The sequence below is a fragment of the Mchenga conophoros genome, linkage group LG19 (assembly GCF_057382185.1).
Source record: "Mchenga conophoros isolate Kocher_MC1m ecotype Shallow Benthic linkage group LG19, M_conophoros_male_GT1.1, whole genome shotgun sequence".
Taxonomy (NCBI): domain Eukaryota; kingdom Metazoa; phylum Chordata; class Actinopteri; order Cichliformes; family Cichlidae; genus Mchenga; species Mchenga conophoros.
The window spans coordinates 12838734-12862145 of NC_140544.1; the positions used below are offsets into that span (position 1 = coordinate 12838734).

The following is a 23412-nucleotide window of genomic DNA, read 5'->3' on the forward strand; positions in this document are numbered from 1 at the left end:
TGCTAACCACCATGCCACCGTGCTGCCTGCTTTAAACAATAAAAAGTTTATTTATTTATTTATTTGTTAAATCTGTTGTTTAGTTACCTTGTAAAGGTCCATTTTTTGGGGAACCAGAAAGTTTTATGTATGTATGTATGTTAAAGTGAAAATGGGTGCAAAAAGGAAGACTTGCAGAAAGCTGTCACCCCCTCTTAAAGAATACCTTCTGCCTATTAAGCCTCACCTATATTTGCTGCACCACCTGGCCAGGTAATAAAATGTATTATTAAATAGAGAAATACACATTTGACCTGATTTCTGCAGCAGAAACATCGGCATATTTATCATAAATATTTACATTCACATATTACATAGAATGTAAACGCTTGCAGAAAATCCTAATGACACATGTCCAAGTCCCTCACTGCGAATCCTGAGACCTGTCAGCCTTAGTAATAAAAACAGACAAAACATTAAACCCAGTGCAATTACTTTATTTTTTATTCATGACTCTTAAAATAAATAAAATGTTGTTTGCAAGAGTTTTTAGGCCAAGACAGACAACAGTACAATCACTACTAGCTGCACAGATTAGTACAAATACACAGAACAAGTATACTATGTATATAAGATAAAGTGTAAAATACAAAAAATACAACCAAAAATCACCTTAAATAAATTCAGTGAGACCGGCTGCTTAAGATTTAACAGCTGATTCCCCGAGTCGAGGGCTGCACAGTTTTTCCAAATTCAGCATGAAATTTCAGGACAAACAGGAGGAAAGAGTCACTGGGTAAGATGGGAATACAGCAAAAATAGGCTGAATATAACAGAAACTGAATATTCAAAATTAGAAACAGAGTGGGTGATTCATAACTCTATAATCCCAAAATGAAATAAACTAATAACACACAGCATGCAGTGATCATAGGAGTTAAACCAACAGAAATTTTGTGATCAAAAGTGCTCTTGCACAGTGCAGTTCCTCTAGTGTGTTTACACCCCGACTGCAAGTTTCACAGTTTTGGAGATATCAACATCAATACAGAAATTCAGCCTTCTCTTTAAGAGAACGGAACCAGATGGCATGCGCCTTGAGGTGCTCGACACACCACAAATTTAATTTAAAAGACTCAGCAGCAGTCTCTCCTTTCATTGCTCGGTTTATCAACATGCTCCACAAATACTGCTATGAGCATTTTTAATGTGTTTCACTATTTTCCTCTTTCACCAGACGTCACCTACCAAAATATCGTTGTGGAGAAGGAAGCACCAAGAGGAACCCTAGGATCATGTTAAACACAAATATACAGGTACATTAGTAGAAAAGAGTAATAAAGGCAGCAATATAACCTAGAATGTAAAAATAAAACTACTGTGAGCCATCAAACTCCTGTTTACTAAAAAAAAACAACAGCATTTTTCAATTTAAATGAATAATTTGTGGTTTCTACTCTGAAAAGTCAAAGGAGGTCCCCATCATTTGAGTCCCAGCAACCTGAAGGCTAACATCTGGACCCGATGCCTACAACTCCTGACGATGGTCTGCTCAGCAACCGGTTCTGCTCTGTCCCCTTTCACTCTCTCCCCCTCTCGCCTGTCTGTCCTCCCTCGGTGTCCCCCCAGGGTAATAGTGGGGTAATTTATGAAGTTCTAGCAGCATGGAGCAGGTCGGTGTATGGGACAGCCTGCTGACCGAGCTCCATTCAGCTCCAGAGGAGAGGGCCTGCACTCCTTTCATCCTGCTCATAATCAGCACCTCTCCCTCAGCCCGAATCCCCATCCTCACTCCTCTCGCCCTGCAGCCCTCCTCAGCATGCAATCCTTCATGGCCGCTTAAAGATGAAGGGGAAAGTTATTGGACTCTTTAGTGACTCATAAACATCCTAGGGGATTTTCATAGTGCCTTTGTGTCGCGGCCGAGATAATGCAATTGTTTCAGGCAGTGTAAATGAATAAATCACCGAGCAGTTTGTCCCAGCGGTGAGAGATAACAAAGGGCAGCACTCCCCGTTCTCAGAAACACTTGTCTGCCTGTTCAGTTACTTCATGAAACAACTTTATATCTCTCTGCACAGACACCGGTACTGAGAGGGAAATGTTTAGATCCACAGATGAATCAAAACAACCCGATTCCTCATATCAGCTTCTGCTGAACACTGTGATCTCACAGTCCTGATGTGGAAGCAACACTGAGACAAACGGTGGAAACTAAAGGCAGCTGTATGTCCTCTACAGGCTCTCAAGCAGCAGATTAAACCCCAGTGTGTGTGTGTGTGTGTGTGTGTGTGTGTGTGTGTGTGTGTGTGTGTGTGTGTGTGTGTACAGAAGATCAAGCCACTGATCCTGTTGAACAATGACCAGCAGAGAGTGAAGGAAGCCTTATGGTACACAGCGCAGGTTTGCTCTCCAGCTTAGCGCTTTATTGAGCCATGATAGGCCCTAATCTTGCCTGATCCTCTGTCACTACAAGCATATGCCTGTGATAATGCCCTCATTTTCTGGTCACCTGAGCACTTTCACTGGAGTGCACCAGAAAGGGCAGCAGTGAGGGGGTCTCTAAAGCCTAAAAAAAGTCTGTTGCAGAGCTCAGAATTGGATGAAGGGCCCTGAAAGGTGGCACCCAGAGAAGAAAGTCAAACACTCTAGTGCAGGGTTAAAAATTGAAGGATTATGTGGACACATGAAGGGTGGCTACGCTTTCATTTGTAAAATGCAGAGATCCTTAAGTCTCTCTGTGTGGCCCGTTGCCTCTGTAAACACATGAATAAGAATAAGATTGAGGCCAAGAATGGGATTTATCGGGCTCATGCATAAAATAATGGAGTAAAAGGAGGACTGATTACACTTGTTACTTGGATAAAGTTCCTGTCGGTGATCCCGATATACATTCTGTACTTTTACTAATACACAGCTCCTGGTTTCAGCTCTATTCCACTGATGTGCTGTTCCTCATTCGTTTCATATAAGTGACATTCTCGCTAATCTAACTTCATGTATGGTTAATAAGTAGCTTGGCACATTTTCCTGTATTTATAGATAATTTATTAAGACTATTGATGACCCACTATAAATCCCTTTCTCCTTTCCTTGTGTGTAAAACACAATGAAAACTGTGGCACAGAACCAGCCATTGAAGGGCCTGAAAGACTGGAAAAAAAGAATGAAATCTGGAGCATTGTGTTCAACTCAGTTAATTAGGAACTGACCCAATTAGCAAAGGAGAGTCCAGCAGCCATGTTGGCTCCAAGCCTAACGATGGGAAAATCCATATGCTCCAAATATCTGGCCCATGCTGGCTCTCAAAGTTCCCCAATTATAATATCACTGAATGGTGGCCGAGCCAAAGCACCCTGCAGGGCCCCCCGACGGAGCTGTGGTGGGGGGGTATCGAGAGCCCTCTTGATTCTCGGTTCTAACTTTGTGTGGGTTTGTGAGTGTAAGGGATCACAAGCCCACTGACACGGAGACCAGCAATAGATTTACCAAAATCTGCACATATTTTAAAATTAGTGGTTCTTTAGATTCAAGCTCAAGTGAAGTTGTGTTTCCTCAGTGTGCCCCTGTAGGAAGAAGGAGAATTTAGGCACAGATTATTAGAAGCTAATAAGCACACTTACCTGGAAATGACTGATTCCACGTTGTCCGTTTACTATAAGGGACCTGACTTTATCAGATAAAGGAAGATGATCAGAAGAACCGCATCGTCAGAGAGAAACAGTCTGAATTTCTAACCTGATTACCTCAAGCCTGATGGGCTTAAACCTTTCAAACATTTTTGTGTGGTCTATTCTCAAATGGGGGGTACTTTAAATGATGCATATGAGTCATGCACAACTCTGGGGAAAAAATCCACTATAATAAGTAGAATAAAGAAAATTTAATAAACCACTTTGCAGTCAGCTTCCATAAAACCTCACCAACACAAAAAGCAGCAAACACAGTTAAGTTCACTGCCCGAGGGAGGCCAATTTTAAGATTATTAATAATAGACAAAAATCAAGAAAACTGTTTTTTGTGGTTGAAATGCTGCAGCAATTCAACCACAAAACAAAGCAAAGAAAATCTGTTTGAACACGAACACGACCTCCTCACTAATCCCTCACCGAGGAACATACGAGAAAAACCAGGTTAAATGAAAGTACAAGGTCGTCTTGGCATCGCTGCATGATCACAAAAACATGCGTATTTAGTCGTATTAAACATTGGAAATGTAGCTTTAATAAATCAAATACTGATGGTGCAGTGCTGTGCTGCAGCCCTTTACATGGGCCTTTTTTCTATTCATACAAAAACCCCACTAATGCAAAAACAATCTTACACACACACACGCACACAAACACTCCTTCATACACCAAGTTGTTTTTTGCACAATGCTCAGTCTGTTGCACAACCCGCTGTCATTGTTGCACTTTTCTGTCTGGTGTCTTAGTTTTGGGGGGTTTTTGCAATTTTTGCATTTTGCACTTTATGTAGTCCTGTGTTTGCTGGTCTGTTATATGCTATATGTATCACCATGGTCTTGCACATTGTCTCGTTTCACTGTGTACTGTACCACTGCACATGACAATAAAGCAACTTGACTTGGAATTCAAATATATTTATATTATTCAAAACTCTTCTGAGAACCTCAACTGGATTTTAACTGCCCTCACATTAGTTATCTGAGAACAGTTAGAAGTTTTTGATGAGGACAATGTGGTTGACTCTGTAATTAGTTTGACTTAAAAATATTCTTGTAAAAGAAGAGATGTGATTTTGCACTGCTTTCAAAAGACTATTTAATGGTTGGAACAATTCAATGGGACTCTCGCACACTCTCTTGCTGACTGCTGAAATATTTATTAAACCATACTTTGGTCTGTCATCTCATCAGATAATCAGAGGACTGGTGAGATCAGTCTAACTTTGCTCGCATATGCATCAGCAGTGGCATTAGCAGGATATCAAAAGACTCAACATGAGAGCATTAAGCAAGAACAAAAACAAATTTAAAAGCAAAGAGCATGAGATATATGTCATAAATGTTGCACTAGGTTCATACTACAGCGAGTAAAAGATTTAGATTCATCAAAAGATTCATCCTGCTGTTTACAACGCAGAGAAAGGCAAATATTTTCTTAGCCGAGCAACCAGATGAACACAAAAATCCAGACCTGATGCCTGTGAAATGAACACAATATACTTTTCTATGATGGCTTTTCAGTTGTTGTGCTCCAGGCAAGAATCAATGCAACGAATCAATTCACAAAACTGCTGTTTTTGCCATCCTTAGAAAAGCATTATGTTCTCAAAGTCCTGGCCCTCCAGCACTGCTTCACTTGGTGCTTTGCTTGGCACAAGGAAGGCAGGAAATTCCTGAGCTGCGTGGTGAAAGCCAGCCTCTGAACACCACGTGGAGAACTCTGCTTGGTCACAGCGCCACAACATTAAAGCAGCAGATATATGTTGGATGCGAAGCCTGGAAGGAATTTTAATGCCATAAATTTAAACGAGGAAGAACGTTTTCCTTGTGTTCCTGATAGCTAACAAGATAAAGTAAAAAAACAAAGAACAATAGGTGCCAGTAGCTTTATGGTTGAATTATAGGGAGACAATGCTGCGCCCACTCATTTAGTATCTTTTTAACTACCTCCCCCTGGACTGAAAGACCCCCTTCCAGTGATAGTGATGTGATTTCACAGACTGTTTGGGAAACCAAGTCAAATTTATCTGACCCCTTTTGTTTTGAGCTTCTGGTTGAATTGTATCTAGTCTGCCATTAACGCTGCCCTTTACATGTTTAAGAGCCTCATATGGTGCCTCATACCTTCCTCCAAAGTATCTCATGGATACCATATGTAAATAAGGCCTTAAAGGCATCATCTATCTGGTGTTATGGAAGGGGGCAATAAAAACGGTGGCCTGCTCACTTTCACTTTAACATCCGCGTAGAGAACTTTCAAGTAAAGTAAACATGTTTTTACAGCTGAGGAAGAAACTTTTGCAGATTATAGAGGTAAATTAATACGAGAAGAATTTTAAAATTTGAGATAATAAAGTCATAAATTTATGTTTATTCATCTTTTTTTCTTGGATTTTTTCTATTATTATTAAATCACCTCTCCCTTGTTCCAGGATTACTTTAAAATCTGTGCTGAAACATAAAAAAATATGCAAATACTGCCAGTTTTTAATTAAAGTTTTAACAGAGCTCTGGTTAACTCAGCCTTACACAACATGGGATCATACCTCTGTTTGGTTAACGTGCAGGGGGGTTCATCAGCAAGTGGGAGAATTAATGTGGTTGTGGGGAGGTGGACTGGGGGGCGCAGGAAGGAGTTGTTAAGAGAGGGGGGTAAAAGTGTGTCCCTTCTGCAATTGGCTGGGGCCATAAGTGTCTCATTATGCGGTGTATTGTTCCTTTGTTGTGTCGGTGGTATAAATACACCCCAGCAGGCCCATGGGGTGACAGTTTAGACACACTCACTCCTGGGGAGAGGCTGAGCATCAGGCCGAACAGCACAAACTCAGGGAAAAGTGAGGCTGTACAAAAACTGCAGGGAACTAAGAGAGTTTGGAAACCTACAGTTCAGGTCCTAAGCTCAAGCTGTCACGATTTAAGAGTTTTGGGGTTTTTTTTGGATCCTTGTTTTTGTTCCTGAATTTTCTCCCTCAGCTGAAATGGATTCCGATGCTGGCTCCACCTGCAGTCGCTCCTCGTCTCCAGACCTGGTGGTGGATGACTCTGCAGGGAGCTTCTTCTCCAATAAGATGTTCCAGAAGTACTGCCACGAGAACAGAGCAGACAGTGAGGCCGGCCAAGGCAGGACGGACTGCTGTAGCGTGGGCGGTAAGAGCAAATCCAGATCTGAGCTCAGCAAGGAAGAGATGCAAGATCAGAGGCTGAAAGTTAACAGTCGAGAAAGGAAGAGGATGCATGATCTGAACCAGGCGATGGATGGCCTCAGAGAGGTCATGCCATACGCACATGGACCCTCGGTCCGCAAGCTGTCAAAGATTTCCACCTTGCTCTTGGCTCGCAATTACATCCTCATGCTTTCCAGCTCTTTGGAGGAGATGAAGAAACTGGTTGGGGACGTTTATGGTGGCAATGCCGCCGTCCAGAGCCGCACAGCTCCCCATCCCACCATTACCCCTGCGGCCACGACCGCCCACCTCCCTCTGCATCCTCTGGCCCAGTCCCTTCACTCTCTGGTGGGCAGCACACCTTCAGCTCTTCAGCATCACTCATCTTCTGCCTCCTCAGCCCCAGCTCCACACTCCCCTCCATCAGCCGGCTTCCTGGGCTTTCACGCTCCAGTCCAGAGCCTCCTGAAGGACCCTCTCCACCTGAGCAGCTCCTACAGACACTTCCCCGGCATGCCGTGCCCTTGCTCACTCTGCCAGCCTCTGCCCACCACTACCTCCACATTACACAGCCTGTCTATGAGCAAGTGAGCAGGTCTCTCTTAAAATAGACTGTCCGGACCACAAACAGGAGACTGATGAAAAAAAAAATTATAAAATGATGGCTGGGGCAAAACCTTGTACATACTGTATATACACATATAGCTATCTTTTGGGATACAAACTGCTGCTATTTTTTTATTAATTGCCTCTTTTTCTTTTCTTCTTTTTTTTTTTTTACAGAAGTATTCTAAATGTTCTGGGGATTTTTTTTCATCAGAGTAGCTTATGTGAAATAAGTGGTGATGAAACACTGTCAAAATGGAACTGTTGTGTCTGACTGGCACAAATGCTATTTTCCTAAATTAAAATGTTGTTTTGATAATAACTACTTCTGGGCGTCTTCTTTTAAATGTGCAGTTGATTTTTAGTTTGTGAAAAATGTCTCTTCTTTCTCAGCGTCACTATTTTGGAAACGTTCTGGACATGTACAAATACACAGTAATATCACAGCAATACTACAAGGGCATTTATTGGTGCTTTAAAGGACAAACTTAGAAGTGCTAAAGCTGACATTCAGGAAAAAAGGTTGTCATTTGTTGCTAACCAGTTTCAGACAGCCTAACCTCTGAAGAGCTAAAAAGGGACAGAAGGGCGAGACAATACACCAGAACAGAAGCTGAATGTGGTGTTCTTGAGCCTGGGGACCATCCATCTTCACCTCAACAGGGTGTAGGAGATGAAAGGACGACACAGGCGCCGGGAAGGCGCGTCACTTTTGTCTGACGCAGGCAAGGGACATAGCCATGTCCTCAGCTCTAGGCCAGCCATTTGTCACTGTCTCATAAGAACATGGATATAGGAACACAAAGGGCAGATTTTAAGCAAAGGACATAATGGAGTCTATATTAAAAAAAACAGGTCATTTTAATTCATACAGGATGAATATTTCTATCAGCACATTAAGACATCAAATCAAGTTCCAGCTTTCTTCTAAAAATAAAAAACTGAACAAGCATACGTTCACTTTACACACGCACACTGCCATGAACATGATTTAGTCAAACAGCTCAACAAGGACTAGCCTTCACTTAGCAGCAAATCAGGCGTGTAAAATACATGCTTATCCTCCCACGGCTGACAGATGAGTTGGAGACCAGGGGAGAGATGAAGAGATGTAAATCATTCTCACCCACCTCTCACTTTTACCCCTCCTTCTGCTCTTGAAAGTGCTGAATAGGTTCGAACAATAGCCATGCGTGGGACACAAAGGCCGGGGGAGTCCGAGCTCTCGTGCCTGGGACACAGACCCCCTCCATTCAATCTACATTTCATCATGGTAACAAGCGCTGTCTGGCCAAAAGGCCTGACACCCTCGCTCACCACAAAGGCGGTTAGCTCTAATATATGAGGCTATTGACACTGTAAAGAGCCCCTGTCAGTACTGGGGGATTGTCAGCTGTGGGATGTCTCAGTGGGGGGAAGCAGCTGCCAGCCAAACCAAGCGATGAAGCTTCTGTCGTGGGGACTGGCGCTGCAGCGTCACCTGGTCCCCAGTCCCTTGACACAGAGACCCCCGGTCCTCCCACAAGACCCCCCTTTATTGGGACACAGGTGGGAATGGGAAGCAGAACACATTGTAGAGATTAGTGGGGATCGGCCTCCCTTTGCTCTAGGTAGATAATTAGAGACAGTGACTTGTGCAAAGCTGGTGTTTCCTGATTGGCACCAGATGGTGTTAACCCACAGTACGGCATCAGCGGTCTGCAGAGTGCGCGCAAGTGTGGGTGTGATGACTGCGGTGTGTAATGGATATACCTCTTAAATCATACAATATGGACATGTCCTCTGTGCACCATTATGGTCAGCCGCTGCTGTCACCACAGTGCTCTTTAGCATACGCTAACCAGCAGTGGCAGCACTGGTTTCAGTCACAATGTTGTGCACAATTAACTCCGAAAATTACACACGCTGGTCTATATTAGCAAGGGTGGAACAAGTATTCAAATCCTTTATGTTTCCATTTTCTGCACTTATAATACTCAACAGTGAGTGAAAGTTATGCATTTAAAATATCGCCTAAACAAAAGTAGCTGCTCTGCTGAATGCCTCTGAGAATACAACTGAGAATATAAGATTAATTCTCATTTTACATACATTTGGTGATTTATGTGCATCGCCCAAGGCATGGTTTATTCCAAGCAACTTTAAAGATAGCTATCTTAAAATATTGCATCAAATATGTCCAAAAGACACAATTTTAGGAGGCTGAAAGCAAAAGGTACTGGCAGGAAGGTATTTGACATGCATTTATTTATTCTATCAGGTTAAAAACATTGTTTTCATGCACTCTGGATAACCCCAAGAACACTAATTTCATTACTGTTACAGCAACAATTAACCGAGGCACGGTGCTCAGAGCAACAGCCTTTAAATGTTTAATTAGAGCCCCGTTAGTCTCGCAACCCCAACTAATTTGACCTCAGCTGTCTTTTTGTAGACTGAAATATAAAAAGTTAAGATATAGAAAGTCATTTGCTCCAGGGATGCAAAACTGTATAATATATTTTGCAAAACAACACTCATAATTACTGCTGATAAGAAAAAATTATAATCATCTATTTTGAAAGAAAGATAAAATGATTTCTCTTCACTTTTTCCTCTCAGTTCAGTGCCATCACTTAAATGACTTCTAACTGATATTAATTTGTATTTTGAAGCTGTTAAATATTTAACAAATAAACACACAAAAGTATTACATCATCCTTTGATGTAGCTGTAGACTGTTACACCAGTTAATGCATTTTATTTGGTGTAGTTGATCCAAATGAATGTTTAGATAGATAGATAGATAGATAGATAGATAGATAGATAGATAGATAGATAGATAGATAGATAGATAGATAGATAGATAGATAGATAGATAGATAGATAGATAGATAGATAGATAGATAGATAGATAGATAGATAGATAGATAATATTAGCCATGAAGATATTTTGAAAGCCTTGAACTGAACATAAATTTTGATTATAAACACAGTTTATAATCTGGCAAAGACATATGGAGTCAAAAAAGACAGAAATATCTTTTAACAGCACAAAGGATGCACTGATGTTATTACACCATGACCTTTTGTAGATGAAATGTAGACAGATGGATAAGTTAACCGCTTCAGATACTGATCAATAGTGGAGTACTTATCCCAACTTGGCTCAGGCCAACCTGCACTGACAGAGTTAATTAGGGGACTGAAAGACCCAATTAAGAGGAATGAGGGGCCGGACGGGGGACTTGTATTGGAGGACATACGCACACATTGTGCAGATTCTAGATAAAAGAGAACTTCAATTAAGAGAGAGCACACTTCCAGAAGCTTGATGCCTGTTCTTTTTACATTTTATGCTTAGTAAAGCCCAGCTCCCCACCACCACCCCTTTTCACTCAGAATACTGATGAGGGGAAAGCACAGCTGCTGGGGGTCAACACACATATGCAGTATGGTGTGCACATACGCTCACATGTATGCACACAGATGTACAGAGGAGGGAGATTGATGGGGGGACTCAGGCTGGAACTGCTTAATGCTGATTAGTCAACATAATGTCTGAAGAAGGAACGCACCGGTCTGGATTTGATGGGTTTCATAAACAGCTTATTGGTTAAATTAGTGTTAATTAAAAGAGAAAAATCAGCATATTTTTAAATTATTACTTTCCTCCATGAAAGATCTGGGTTATAGTTTCTCATTGTCTCTCTGATGCACTTCTCCAAACTATGCTGTAAGATTGGTTGCCTGCTTTTGGTCACAACAGCAAGACTATTGTTTCCAAAAATGAGTGATGAGACCGTGTAACTGTCAATAAAAAATTTTTTGTAGGTCAATTAAACCCTCCCTTAATCTGAAAATTTTAAATGGAAAGGTTGTGTAATACTTAGGAAAATAACTGGTGGAACATCTTTAAACTAGTCAATAGGATATTAGGCTATTATTAAAAAAAAAATACCATCCAAGAAAAGCAGAGATTTCCAGAAGTAAAGGTGAGGAAAGCTAAGCACTCTTGCCTGCATGCAAGGGGCAAGGAAAAAACCACTACTGAATGGCGTTGGCTTTTGGGTGGTGAACTAAGGACAGCCAGACTTGGAAATCACTCCACAGGCTCAGGAACACCAATAAGAACATACAAGTTTTTGCAGCATCCAAAAAAGCACATCAACACTTTACCATGTCTGGAAAAATATTAAAAAGGCCAAAAAAAAAAAAAAGGCCAAAAAAAAAAAAGATCAAGAAACAAAGCAGACTTGTACAAGCCAAAGCTCAGTGAAGATGAATTAAGTGGAAATCTGTCCTGTGTTCTCAGCAAACTTAAATTGCAGAAATCCGGAATGTACATCATGAATAATAACTCTTGAAGACTGTTTAAAAGCAGCATCCATGATGGTGTTTTGGTGCATTTGTTCACATTAACGTTGAACATTACATACAGGTTTGAGTGAGCTGCCATAAATGGAAAGTGCATATTTCATCAATACAAAGCATTGTGGGCCCATGGTAAAAGAGCCTTGGCTGATCAGTTTGTTGGCTTCTGCTTGCCCACCTGCATTTAAAGGACTGAGCATAGATTCCCATTCAGATTAAGATCAGGGAAGTTTTCTGGCCATGGTTTCAAAATGTACTTGTCACGAATTATTACTTTTGCCCTGTGCCACGGTGATCCACCATGTTTCATAATGCATAAATTGTCACCAAACTGAAAGAAGTTGATCTTTCAGTATGTTTTTAGTTTTGTCAAAAAAGAAAGGCAGGTGTACAAGCAGAAGCTGTCACGGCTGCAGTGGCAGGCTGTGTGGAGGTAAGATAAGGACCCAATACGCAGGCACTGCTGATCTGAATGAGCTTTATTATGGAGAGTGACATACAAACAAGAGTGAGGGCAGCAAGAAAGAGAACTAAGAAAGACTCTAAACTGGGAAAACTAAAGAAACAAAACTGAAACCTGAACCCCCAGGAGGACATAAAGAGAGAAACTCAGGGCAATAACACGATGTGATACAGGGACGTAACAGAGCATGGAGGAACAAAGATGGACCAGTAACAAGCAAGAGAAAACACAGGGCTTATATACACACAGGAGCAATCAGGGAATGAGAAACACGAGGGAGACACAGCTGGGGTAAATTATACATAATGAGACAAGGGGACGCAAAATGAAACTCACTGCACGTAGGACTGGGAATATCAAAATAAAACAGGAAACAAGACACGATTCACAAAGACGCGGACTAGACACTGAGAGACAGACTGAAAGAATATGACACACGTGACACAAGGAAGATAGTGACTTAAACTAGAAACCAGAACAACAAATAACATCAAGAGAACAAAACAATGAATAACCAATAATCAGGAAATTAACTTAAACACAAAAAGCTGGGAAACACCCAGAGCAATGACAGTAGCTCACAAAATGTGATGAAGTGATATCAAATGATGAGGCAAGAATGGATTTCAATGAATCAGGGTTTGGCCCAGACTATGCTATCCAAGATGCCACAAAGAATTTCAGAAGTTACTTAAGAAATTGTTATGATTGTTCTTCACTAAATCATAGAAGCAAATAAAAACAATCAAATTTAAAAAATGCAGCAAACTTTATGAAACATAACTGTATTACTCAAATCCCAAACTCTTAAGTGCTTAGTCCTTTTTTTTTTTTTTTTCAAACGTGGTGCTGGCAACAATATTAGCACTTTCCACTTTTGAAAATAATAATTTTGTTTAATTAACATTTCACGATGCTTTTTACTGTAAAAACACGGCTTAAAACATTTATAGTAACGGTAATTTACGTTAAACAGTTTCTGTCAACTTGTGATTTGATTCTGTGCTATTGTTTTTACCTCATTATTGCAGGTACGCCGAAATACATGCGAAGAGAAACTGATCATACGCGCTCCCGAACTGTTTGGTCCTCTGCAGCCACCGTAGACAGGACACAGAAACTAAAATAGTTGTTTATAAAACCAAACATTGGTTTTTAATGGGTTTATTTAATTGAGAATGTGATGTGGACATTGGTATGCTGTAGATGAGAAGTCATTAAAGTCTGTGTTTTCTTCTACTCTTTTTTTTTTTTTTTTTTTTTTTTTTTTTTTTAAAGCCACGCTGTCGGGGTGAGAGTTCAGTAAATACTGATGATGTCATCGTGTGAAGATGGCTGAAGGGTGAGAGTGAAGTCGCAAATTATTTTAACTTTTACACTTTAATCTTACAAAGAGCGATGGTGTCATGCATTTGTTTTATGTCTCATTGTGTCGTGTATCTAACCAGATATAGTGTGTTTACTTTGCGTTAACTCTAGCGTGTAAAGCTCTCGGAATCTTTTCAGGAAGTGCGTTTGTTTACCAAAACACAGCCTGGCTAGCGTTAGCATATGCTAGTTAGCTTTTGCTGTTTATCTTTTTAAATCACGCAGTGAGAAACTCTGGGCTGTGTTGACTCATCATTTTTACGCTCAGTGATCATATTTAGCGTTGAAAATCACTTCGTGACTTATTCGAACATTTAATCTAGCAGAGCTGACGTTAGCTTACTCGTTATCTGTCAAAGCTGCGTGTGTTTCTGGAATCTTTGAGAATCTCAAACTCAGATCCTTTGATCGATTACGAACAGACTGTAAATGAAAAGCTTTGGTGCTGATTGTTAATATTTCCTCTTCTCTTTCTGGATTTATGTGCGTGGTCACAGAGAAGGCTGGTGGGGAGGCTGGCTGCAGCAGAGCTTCCAGGCCGTCAAAGACAAGGTAATGATGTCAAACCAAAAGACTTCCACGTTATGACAGTTAGTAAGCCTTTGTTTATGTTAATGCTCAGAAATATTATGAAATACTTTGAGGTTTTAATAAAGAGGAAGAGCCAAAATACACCAGACAACACATTTTCATAGAGTCATTGCTGAGTAACAGTGCCAGCTGTTTCTCAGTTTTTTTCTAGTGCCTTCAAGGGGCACAGTTTTAAAGTGTTGTGAGGTTGGATGCTGATCCACAAAATAAATCTCAATGGTATAAATGTGGAACTGTGTGGCAGAGAAATACGCATGTCACAAGCATCTGCTCTAAACCAGATTTTGGGCAAAGCATGTGGTTTCTTAGCACTAATGCAATTTTCAGAAGAATTATGTAAACCTGTTGCTTTCGCACTTTCTCTGGCATATTCTCCTCCAGAAACCCATTCAAATTCATGCCTCACAATTTAATGATTGAATCCTTTTTTATAACAAATCACCAAAGTTGAGTTTTTAGCAGAATAGACAGTTGTGGTCAGAATTTCCATCCATTTATCATGAATATTTTGGTAATTTTAGGCTTATAACGACTTCTTTAAACTGTTCTTTTTCCCAGGGTGGAGTGATTGTACAGCAAACAAGTGTTGGATGCACAAGGTTGAATTTATTTGGGATTTTCTCTAATCCACATGGGATCAAAAGTATACCCCCCAATAATATTTGGTTAAATGTCACTTAGAAAGTTACACCTTGACCAGATCCTTTTGGCACACACAGACAAGCTTCTGATAATTGCAGGTGGATATTTAACCACTCTTCTTGGTGGATTTAGTATAAATTGGTTGGTTTCTTGGTGTAGATCTGGCTTTTAACAACAGTCCACAAATTTTCAACATGGTGAGGAATTTTGGAAGCTCAAAGTTAGTCTGTTTTAGGCTATTTTGTTGTGTTTTTGGATCATTTTTTCTGTTGGAACAACCAGTTGTGTCCAAGCTTCAACCGTCAAGCTGCTGATTTGGAGAATTTGGAATTAGTTCTACGTCTTTATTATTCCATCTGCAATGCTACCGCCACGCTTGACAGGCTGTTCCGGTTGAATACCTCATTGTTACTTCTCCAAACGTACCTCTTGTCATTGTGACCAAACAGCTCAATCTTTGTTTTGACACGCTTCAAGGTATAGGTTTTGGAGGTGGGGCTCTTTTCTTGGTACCTCAGTCTATGGCGACGTAAAACTAGCTTTGCGATGGACAGTGACACTGAGGTTCCAGCAGTTCCCAGTTCATGGCAGGTTTGAGCATCTGAGCCTTGGTGGTTCTGGGTTGTTCTTGAATATGCTAATCAATTTTCACTCACCTGAAGATGACAGTTTGGGTCTTCTGGACACAAAGGAATGACTTTTACTTAAGTACAGTTGTTTGCACTGATGATCTTGGAGTCTGCAGTTGATTAGAAATGTCTCCAAGAGATCTTCCTGATTTGTGTGAATCTACAATTCTTCTTAGATCTTCACTGAGTTCTTTAGACTTTCCCATTGTTCTGAGTATTGGCCTTTCCAGTGACATCTGCCAAACATTCCTTATGAAGGCAAAGAGAAACAATAATGATGACTAATGAAGTTAAACATGCATAGGACTTGTCAGATATTATAGAACCTTCTGCACCATTTATTTAAATGTATACAAACAGTCACTTAAATCTTTTAGCCTATATGGATACTTTTGGCCCTGTGCGGATTAGAGAAAGCCCCAAAATAAATTCAAAGTCATTAAAGCCGTATGGTGCACAATCGTTCCACCCTGGAAAATGAACAGTTCAAAGAAATCATTAAAGTCCCAAATTCCCTTGACATTCATTCCTGTCATGAGTGGATGTTGTTCACACCTTTACGAGTTGTAGTTATGTGCTCCACAGTTTCAGAACCACTAATGGATGTAATATGTTTTCAGTCTGTAAGCATCCATTTTGGCTCCTTCTAGCGCCTGTACTGTAAGTGGACAAGGAGACACTCAGCAGTACTTTTATTATGGTGCTTCACAAAAAAACCAAACTGTTGTCAACATTACCTGTTGGACAGGATGTGAGAGGAGAGATGAAGACAGGGGCACAGTTTTATAGAAGAAATGAGTTATATAAAGCAACAGGGTTGTGTCAGCCAGCATTTGAATGTCATATCAGTATACGTTTAAAAACTCACTTTACTGCAACAGTTTCAACAGTTTCTCCTTTTTCCTTAATAAAAAATGTTGCTGTAAAAGCTGAAGAAAAAAAACATGATCTTTTATTTTAAATTTCATACTCGGTAGCATTGTACCACCACTCAGTTTAGATCAACTCGGATACAAAAAGATGAAATGGTTCCAAATAAATGATTTCTTTAGAGTAATTAAACAAAAGACCAACTCATATTTTTAAGAATTTTGCCACCGTCTTGGTGTATCGCCGCTTATGACTTTGATAGGCTGAAGCAGCAATTTCCTGAGAGATATGATAAGGTTGAATCTGGATTTTGATCTTTGTCCTTTTTCTTTACAGTCATCTGAAGCCTTAGAATTCATAAAGCGAGACCTGACTGAGTTCTCCACTGTGGTGCAGCATGATACAGCCTGCTCAATTGCAGCTACGGCCACTGCCGTCAGAAACAAACTTGCAGTAAGTATTAGGCTTTAACTGCATCGTGTCTTTTATGAATATCTCCCAAATGCCTGCTTACATGCAGATCGATTGTGTATTTATTCTGCTTTTTAGGTGGAAGGTTCCTCTGAGACTACAGAAAAAGTGAAGAAGAGCCTCTCTAGTTTCTTAGGCGTAATATCAGACACGCTTGCTCCACCTCCTGATAAAACTATTGACTGTGATGTAATCACGCTGGTGGCAACACCAGCAGGAACCACAGAAGTTTATGACAGTTCAAAGGTGAGTATTAAAGTGTTTGTATTAGCACGCCCGTTAATTCATTAGTTAAAAATGGCTAAACGCACATGAGGTCCGAATGCATCATGCTGTTTGCACCTTTTCTCACTTGTTTAGGTCTAGGCATCAAAGGCTGTTTAATGGTTTTGGTAACAGTTGAGATTTTGGTTGAAATCTGCAGTTTCAGTTCTTCACAGGGCCTCATTATTGTTTCCTAAATCTGATGCTCACAGTACAGTCAAAGGAAACTTTTTTGTGACATTAGCTCTCGAGAATAAAACAACAGGTTTTGAAGATCTAACAATGAGAACAGGACATGATACATGAGAGGAAAGACTTTGGACAACATCCTGACCTGACTCACCCAGCTGTTAATTATCCTTATGGAGGCCCAGCTCCACAACCAGTGGGTGCAGTTGAGTTTACACTATCATTTTTGCTGAGACTGAACTTAGTATTTTTAATTTTGGTCTCTAGCTGGATGGAGGATCACTAACAGACGGAGTTGTTCTCCTTCAGACTAAATTATATTAACACTGAGAGACTCCCTAAATCCTGTTCTTAAATGCTCCGGGCACAAGTATTACTGGAGCTGCATAGAGTGGCGTAAATTGATTGGAACACTATCATGATAATGTTCCCTTCAAGGGATTGTGGAGGGGAGAGATCCTCTGAATATTGACCTCTTTCTTGCCATTTTCCAATTCCTGCTATGTATCTACATCTCCACCCTCTCCTCTGCCTTTTGCCCATTTTCAACAAGTTTTGCTCCTGATAATGTTTTGGCCACTGTCATAGGGCTGTTTTGGAAATAGAAGTTACCACATATGGTGAATATAGACAGACAAAGGTTGCATGATACAGATAGACCTGGTAAATTAACTTGTTAAAGCTGGAGCACAGAATTTTGTGTGAGACGAAGAGAGAGCAAAAACCTTTTTGCTGAAAATCTTTGAAGAAAATGCTTCACGTTGCGTTTATCAAGTACAGAGTCCGTCTCCAGTTTTAGTCTCTGTTGTGTTATCAAACTGCAAAAGTGAGCACATGATGTGCATGTGGAAACGAAACGATCTCCATTCAGCGTTTGTTGTTTCCTGCAGGCACGTCTCTACAGTTTGCAGGCTGACCCAGCAACATACTGCAACGAGCCAGATGGTAAGAAAAATCATGATCAACTGGTTGATCTGTGAAGGTCTGCAACCGGTGTTCTGTTGCAGACATTTACAGTCGACACTTCATTAGGTACACCTTGCTATTGGGTTGGAGCCTCTTTAGCCTTCAGAACTCTTTGGAGCATAGAGTCACACAAGTGCTGTAAACATTCCTCGCACGCTTTGGTCCATATTGACATAATAGCATCACATCAGCATGATCCTGAGATGCTGTTGTGCATATATTTTTTGTAATGAGTTATCAGCTCAAAGCAGTCTGACCATTCTTCTCTGACCCCTGGCATAAACAGGACGTTCTCTCCCAGAGAAATTACACTTATTGGATATTTTCTCCTTTTTTGGGCCATTCTCCGTGAACTTTAGAGATGGTTGGATTGGAAAATCCCAGCAGATCAGCGTATTCTGAAATATTTATACCAGCCCATCTGGCACCAACAAACATGCCACATTTAAAGTCACTTAAATCCCCTTTGATCCCCATCCACGTCATTGGCTGATTAGATATTTGTAGTAAGAAGCATTTGAACAGATTTGCCTAACAAATTGGCTGCTGAGTGTGTTTTATTTGTTGACAGACGTATTGATGTAGTGTTTTGGTTACTTTGAATGTGTGTTTTGTTTTCTCTTATACCTCTGAGAGACCTGTATTTACCTTTTGTGGGGTCTATAAAATCTTTAGGCTATATATTGCAATCTTTTGATCAGATTTACTGGAGTCCTCCTTAAAATCATCTAAATAATGAAATGTTGTTTTTTCTTTGTCAGGCCCCCCTGAACAGTTTGAGAGCTGGCTGTCCACCTTCAGCCTGGAAGATAAGAAAGGCGAAATCTCTGAGCTTTTGGTCAACAGTCCCTCTATACGAGCGCTTTATACCAAAATGGTATCACTTGTTGCTCTCTTCGAACGTTTGCTCCTCGTCTCCTTTTGAATAAATAAAGAAGATAAGAACTTTGTCTCTTTTGTGCAGGTGCCAGCAGCCGTAGCACATTCTGAGTTCTGGCACAGATATTTCTACAAAGTCTTCCAGCTGGATCAGGTAAACCTGCCGTTTCATATGATTTTCTTTTTTCCTATATACACATCTTTCATGCAACTTAAATATTTTGTCTTGGGTGCCACCTGCTGGCCAGTTTTTGGACTTTTCTAGGAGGTTTACCAACGTGCTCAAACAGCAACCTTAAAATGAGCCACATACACAAAGAACTATTGAATGAAATTTTCTTTTCCAAATGTGAAAGCTAATCCAGTAACATGGTCTGTGTTTGGGCGGGAGGATATTTGTGGTGTTTTCTTGTCATTATGATTTCTTCACACTGACACGAACTCACAGGAGACGAGATTTGCTGAATAACAGCAGCATTCCCGTTGGTGCCTCTTTGTATTCTTTCTGCACGTTGCTCTCAGTGTGAAATAGGAATTATGCTTTTAACGCCTAATTAGCCCGTGTGCATTTCTATTATGATGTTGTTGTTTTTTTTTCCCCAAACGGAGAAGACGTTCTCCTCTTCCCATTAAAGTTGTTATTCAACACATTATTATGGAAATAAAGGCTGCGGCAGTAAAGAGTACTTTTATGTATCAAACACAATAATTTATTTATGAGAGTCTCTAACATTAGAGCAGATTGTTGATTGCAGTTTTCTCAAAAATTGCACATCCAAACTGTTTTAAAGACATTTGCAAAAGGAAGGCAAATACAATCAGTACATTAAAAATTAAATCATGTCTGATTATGTTGGAGCCAATGTGAGTTTTAAATCATCAGAGCAATACAAACTTTAAGCTGGTCACAGTTTTACACTAAGTACAAGTCCTGTTTGAGGTTTATTAGGTTAAAGTTGAGTTTAAGGTTAAACTAAAGAACTGGTACTTGGCTGTGTTCATGTGATTGAATGTCCTCGGGGTTTGTCACTCATGGTGAAACATGAGATCTGCTCATCTGAACAACCCCAAACTCAGCTGATGCTAGCAACCTCAGTTAGCTACGCTGCATTAATAAACTGAATGGTCACATCAGACATATATCGGCTAATTAGCGCTAAGTAATTACTAGAATTTAACTTAGCAAATAGCACCTGAAACACAAACTTCTTGTATGGTCTGAACTGCACAGCCGTAAGATTAATCAGATACGTCCATTAAAAAGATCTGAAAAGGGTTAGGGGTTAGCTGTCGATCAAAGTGGCTTTCCTCTTTTTTTTTTTTTTTTTTTTTTTTTTTAATGAAGGGAACATTCATTTTTTGTGCCAGCTTCTAAATGCTGCTTTTTAATGCTCTAAAGCTGAGACGCTTTGGGGGCCAATGTACTTTTGGAGCCTCAGATGGCGATTAGAAGAACTGTAGATGGTGGCAATTGACACTGGCTCTGTTTTTTGGGATGGATGGATGCTGCTTGGGACAGACATATAAAGACTTGTTGAATTTTTAATGGGTCTATGATTCACAGATATTGAGACTATAGAAGCTTTTGTTTTTCTGTGTTATCTAGGAGGAGGCGAGGAGGTTGGCGCTGAAGCAGAGAGCAGAGCAAAGTGCGCACACAGAGACGCTGGGCTGGGAGGAAGAGGAGGAGGGTATGTTCGGGAGATTTAATGGTTATCTGCCAGCTTTGCTTTGAAACACTTTCACTCACACTGGCTCCTGCGTTTATTGTCAGATGACTTCCTTGGTGCCACGTCGTCATCTCAACTCAACCTCACGCCCCCGTTGGACAGCAGCAACCTAACAGTTCCTACAGGGGCCGCTGTGCTGAGTCCCGTTCTGTCTCCAAGCGAAGAGCGTGAAACCACCTACTCGGTCAGCAGCGACAGCGTCAGTCTGCCAACTCAGGTAGAAGTGCGGCCAGAGCCCGTAACCGCAGAGAAACTGGCAGAGAAACTGACAGAGAAACTGACAGAGGCCAGCTTGGAGGATGTTGTAAACAAGACGCAAGACGAGCAGAGGCCCGGAAACAGTGACTTACCTCCTGAAGCTCAAGTGGAGGCCGTTACCCAGCCCGAGGTCACAGCTGACGGGGTGTCAGCGCGAGCCCCGGCCTCAAAACCGGAAAACTCAAAAGAAGATGGACCACAGGACCTGAGAGTTTTTGAGCTCAACTCTGACAGCGGGAAGTCTACGCCCTCCAAGAACGGCAAGAAAGGTGCGATGACCTGAGGCAGTTGGTCTTACTGTTCCAGTTGAATCGAAACAGGATTAGGTTCAGGGATGTGTTTATGAGTTTTCCACTTAATAGGCTTAGAAGAAGCCGCAGAGTCAAGGTCATAAAGTCCCAACTTGTTGTGTCTCTCTCCTCCATCTCCAGGCTCGAGCACCGATGTGAGCGAGGACTGGGAGAAAGACTTTGACCTGGACATGACGGAAGAAGAGGTCCAGATGGCTCTCTCTAAAATCGAAGCATCTGGAGAGGTTTGTGGAGTTTTGTTTTTTTTTTATGGGGGGATCTATATGAATAATTCATGTTGTGTACATTCTGCTCACTTTTTTTCCCCTCCTCCTCTCACCAGCTGGATGAAGACTGGGAGAACTGGGAGTGAGTGCCTCTGCTACACGAACCCCGTCCCGCCATTAAAGCTAGTTCTCTGCAGACGAACCATGCTTAATGTGTTTTAACTCTTTGTCCACTCTGTCACCATGTCATGATTGTCAGTGGGGGATTTTTTTCTGGCGGGTTTGGACCATATTGGTAAACCTGTTGAAAAGCGCAACGGGAAGACCAAGGCAATACGAATTAGAGTGCTCTGTCAGCTGTAGGCCTCTAGCGAGGGAAATGACTCTTGGCTATTTCTTGGAGTAACTTCTCACTTTAGAGAGTGTATGACACTAGCGTAGGACAGGTTGTAATCATTCTGACCTTAAAGCTCGAGGGCGAGTCGGAATGTGAAGGGTTTCACTGCAGCAGCCGGGGAGGAGCTGTTTCTCTTTACTTTCTTTATCACATAAAATTCATCTTGTATATGTTGCGAGTGTATTTCCAGGCGATGACTTAAATGCTGGCTGCGAAATAGCCATAAACTGTAATGCTGCTTGTCTCCTTTCTAAGATGAAACACTTTAAACCTGACTTTTTCTTCTTTTTTTTTCCTATTTGAGTGATCATGAATGATGACACTTTTCTTTCTCATTTGTTTTATGCAAGTGAATCTTCAAAATGTAAAAAATATTTTGGCCTTTTTTCGTTTCCTTCAGATTGCTTTTCATTTTGGACTCACTCCCGACGCTTGGTGTACGGCTTTGTAAAACACACAGTAGTGTGATGATGTAATCCAAATGTTTTTGTGACACCATCTGAAACACAACCAGCTGACGTGTCGTTATTCCCTCTCTCCTCGTCGCGTGATTGATTCAGATATACAAGATTTGTGTTGGTGTCTGTCATTTTCAAGTAATTATAAGTTGTTTATCTGTTTGTCATATGTGGGTAGAGGGAGTTTGTTAAGAGAACAGTCACAGTTGACCCAATAGAGTTCAGACCGGTTCTGGTATTGTGATTCCAGATGCTTTGGTTTGAATTTGAGGAAAGCTCGCAGGTTCAGTCAGAACAACAATCCTATGATTTTTTTTTTTTTCTTTTTTTTTTTTGTTTGTCTTCATTGGTCCATCGTCAGAACAAAATGGCTCAGCAGGCAGTGTGCCAAGTAGAAGAAAGGGTGAAGTGAGCACGCTCCACGCTTTTCCGATTTCCTTATCCATCATCTGTAACGTATTGAGGAAAAATAAGCCTAGAGGTGTAATATTTATACTACAAGAAATGCTTAATTATTGTATTATGTGCTTTAGATTGCATGTCTGTGCAATAACATTATGCAAAACATTGTGCAGATGGTCACTGTTGAGTTGTATGTTTAGTTTTGTTTTGGCTGTTCTTCAGGTTTTGACGATGTGTTGCATGTATATAACTCTCGGCTGCGTGTTCCCTTCAGAATCACACGTTGAACTAATCAGAGCTGTCGACTTCTTTTTGTTTAACGTCAGTTATTTCACTTTATTTTCCAGGTGATCTCTGTCATTAAAGGATTCATGGCTAACGAGCTCCGTGTCTTGCTTAACGGCATACTGCAGGACGACAAGAAAAACGTTTAAAATGCACAATATGTGGAGATACTTAAGTTTCCACTAGAATTTTGCAGTTTAATTTGTAAAAATTTGGCTACTACAAAAGTACTTATATTAGTGT

At 40.8% G+C, this 23412-nt stretch overlaps 2 protein-coding genes across 2 annotated transcripts; both read left to right on the forward strand.

Moving 5' to 3' along the window:
* The first annotated feature begins 6478 nt into the window (after positions 1 to 6478).
* On the forward strand, positions 6479 to 7838 carry olig4 (oligodendrocyte transcription factor 4). The gene has a single exon (XM_085257328.1). It carries the CDS (start codon positions 6646 to 6648, stop codon positions 7420 to 7422), a length of 777 nt encoding a protein of 258 aa, XP_085113454.1. The 5' UTR covers positions 6479 to 6645; the 3' UTR covers positions 7423 to 7838.
* A 5674-nt stretch (positions 7839 to 13512) lies between these two features.
* bsdc1 (BSD domain containing 1) lies at positions 13513 to 23266 on the forward strand. The gene is made up of 11 exons (XM_085257637.1): positions 13513 to 13595; positions 14119 to 14173; positions 16690 to 16806; positions 16903 to 17070; positions 18168 to 18222; positions 19005 to 19120; positions 19208 to 19276; positions 20729 to 20813; positions 20897 to 21379; positions 21542 to 21645; positions 21744 to 23266. The coding sequence occupies exons 1-11, from the start codon at positions 13585 to 13587 to the stop codon at positions 21771 to 21773; spliced, it is 1293 nt and encodes a 430-aa protein (XP_085113763.1). The 5' UTR covers positions 13513 to 13584; the 3' UTR covers positions 21774 to 23266.
* Positions 23267 to 23412: the final 146 nt, after the last annotated feature.

Bases quoted from the DNA above. Each gene is read 5' to 3' on its own strand.
- olig4 (XM_085257328.1), top strand. From the start codon at position 6,646: ATGGATTCCGATGCTGGCTCCACCTGCAGTCGCTCCTCGTCTCCAGAC.
- bsdc1 (XM_085257637.1), top strand. The intron at 18,223-19,004 runs GTAAGAAAAATC...TTTCTTTGTCAG, and splicing joins ATACTGCAACGAGCCAGATG to GCCCCCCTGAACAGTTTGAG. The intron at 20,814-20,896 runs GTATGTTCGGGA...GTTTATTGTCAG, and splicing joins CTGGGAGGAAGAGGAGGAGG to ATGACTTCCTTGGTGCCACG.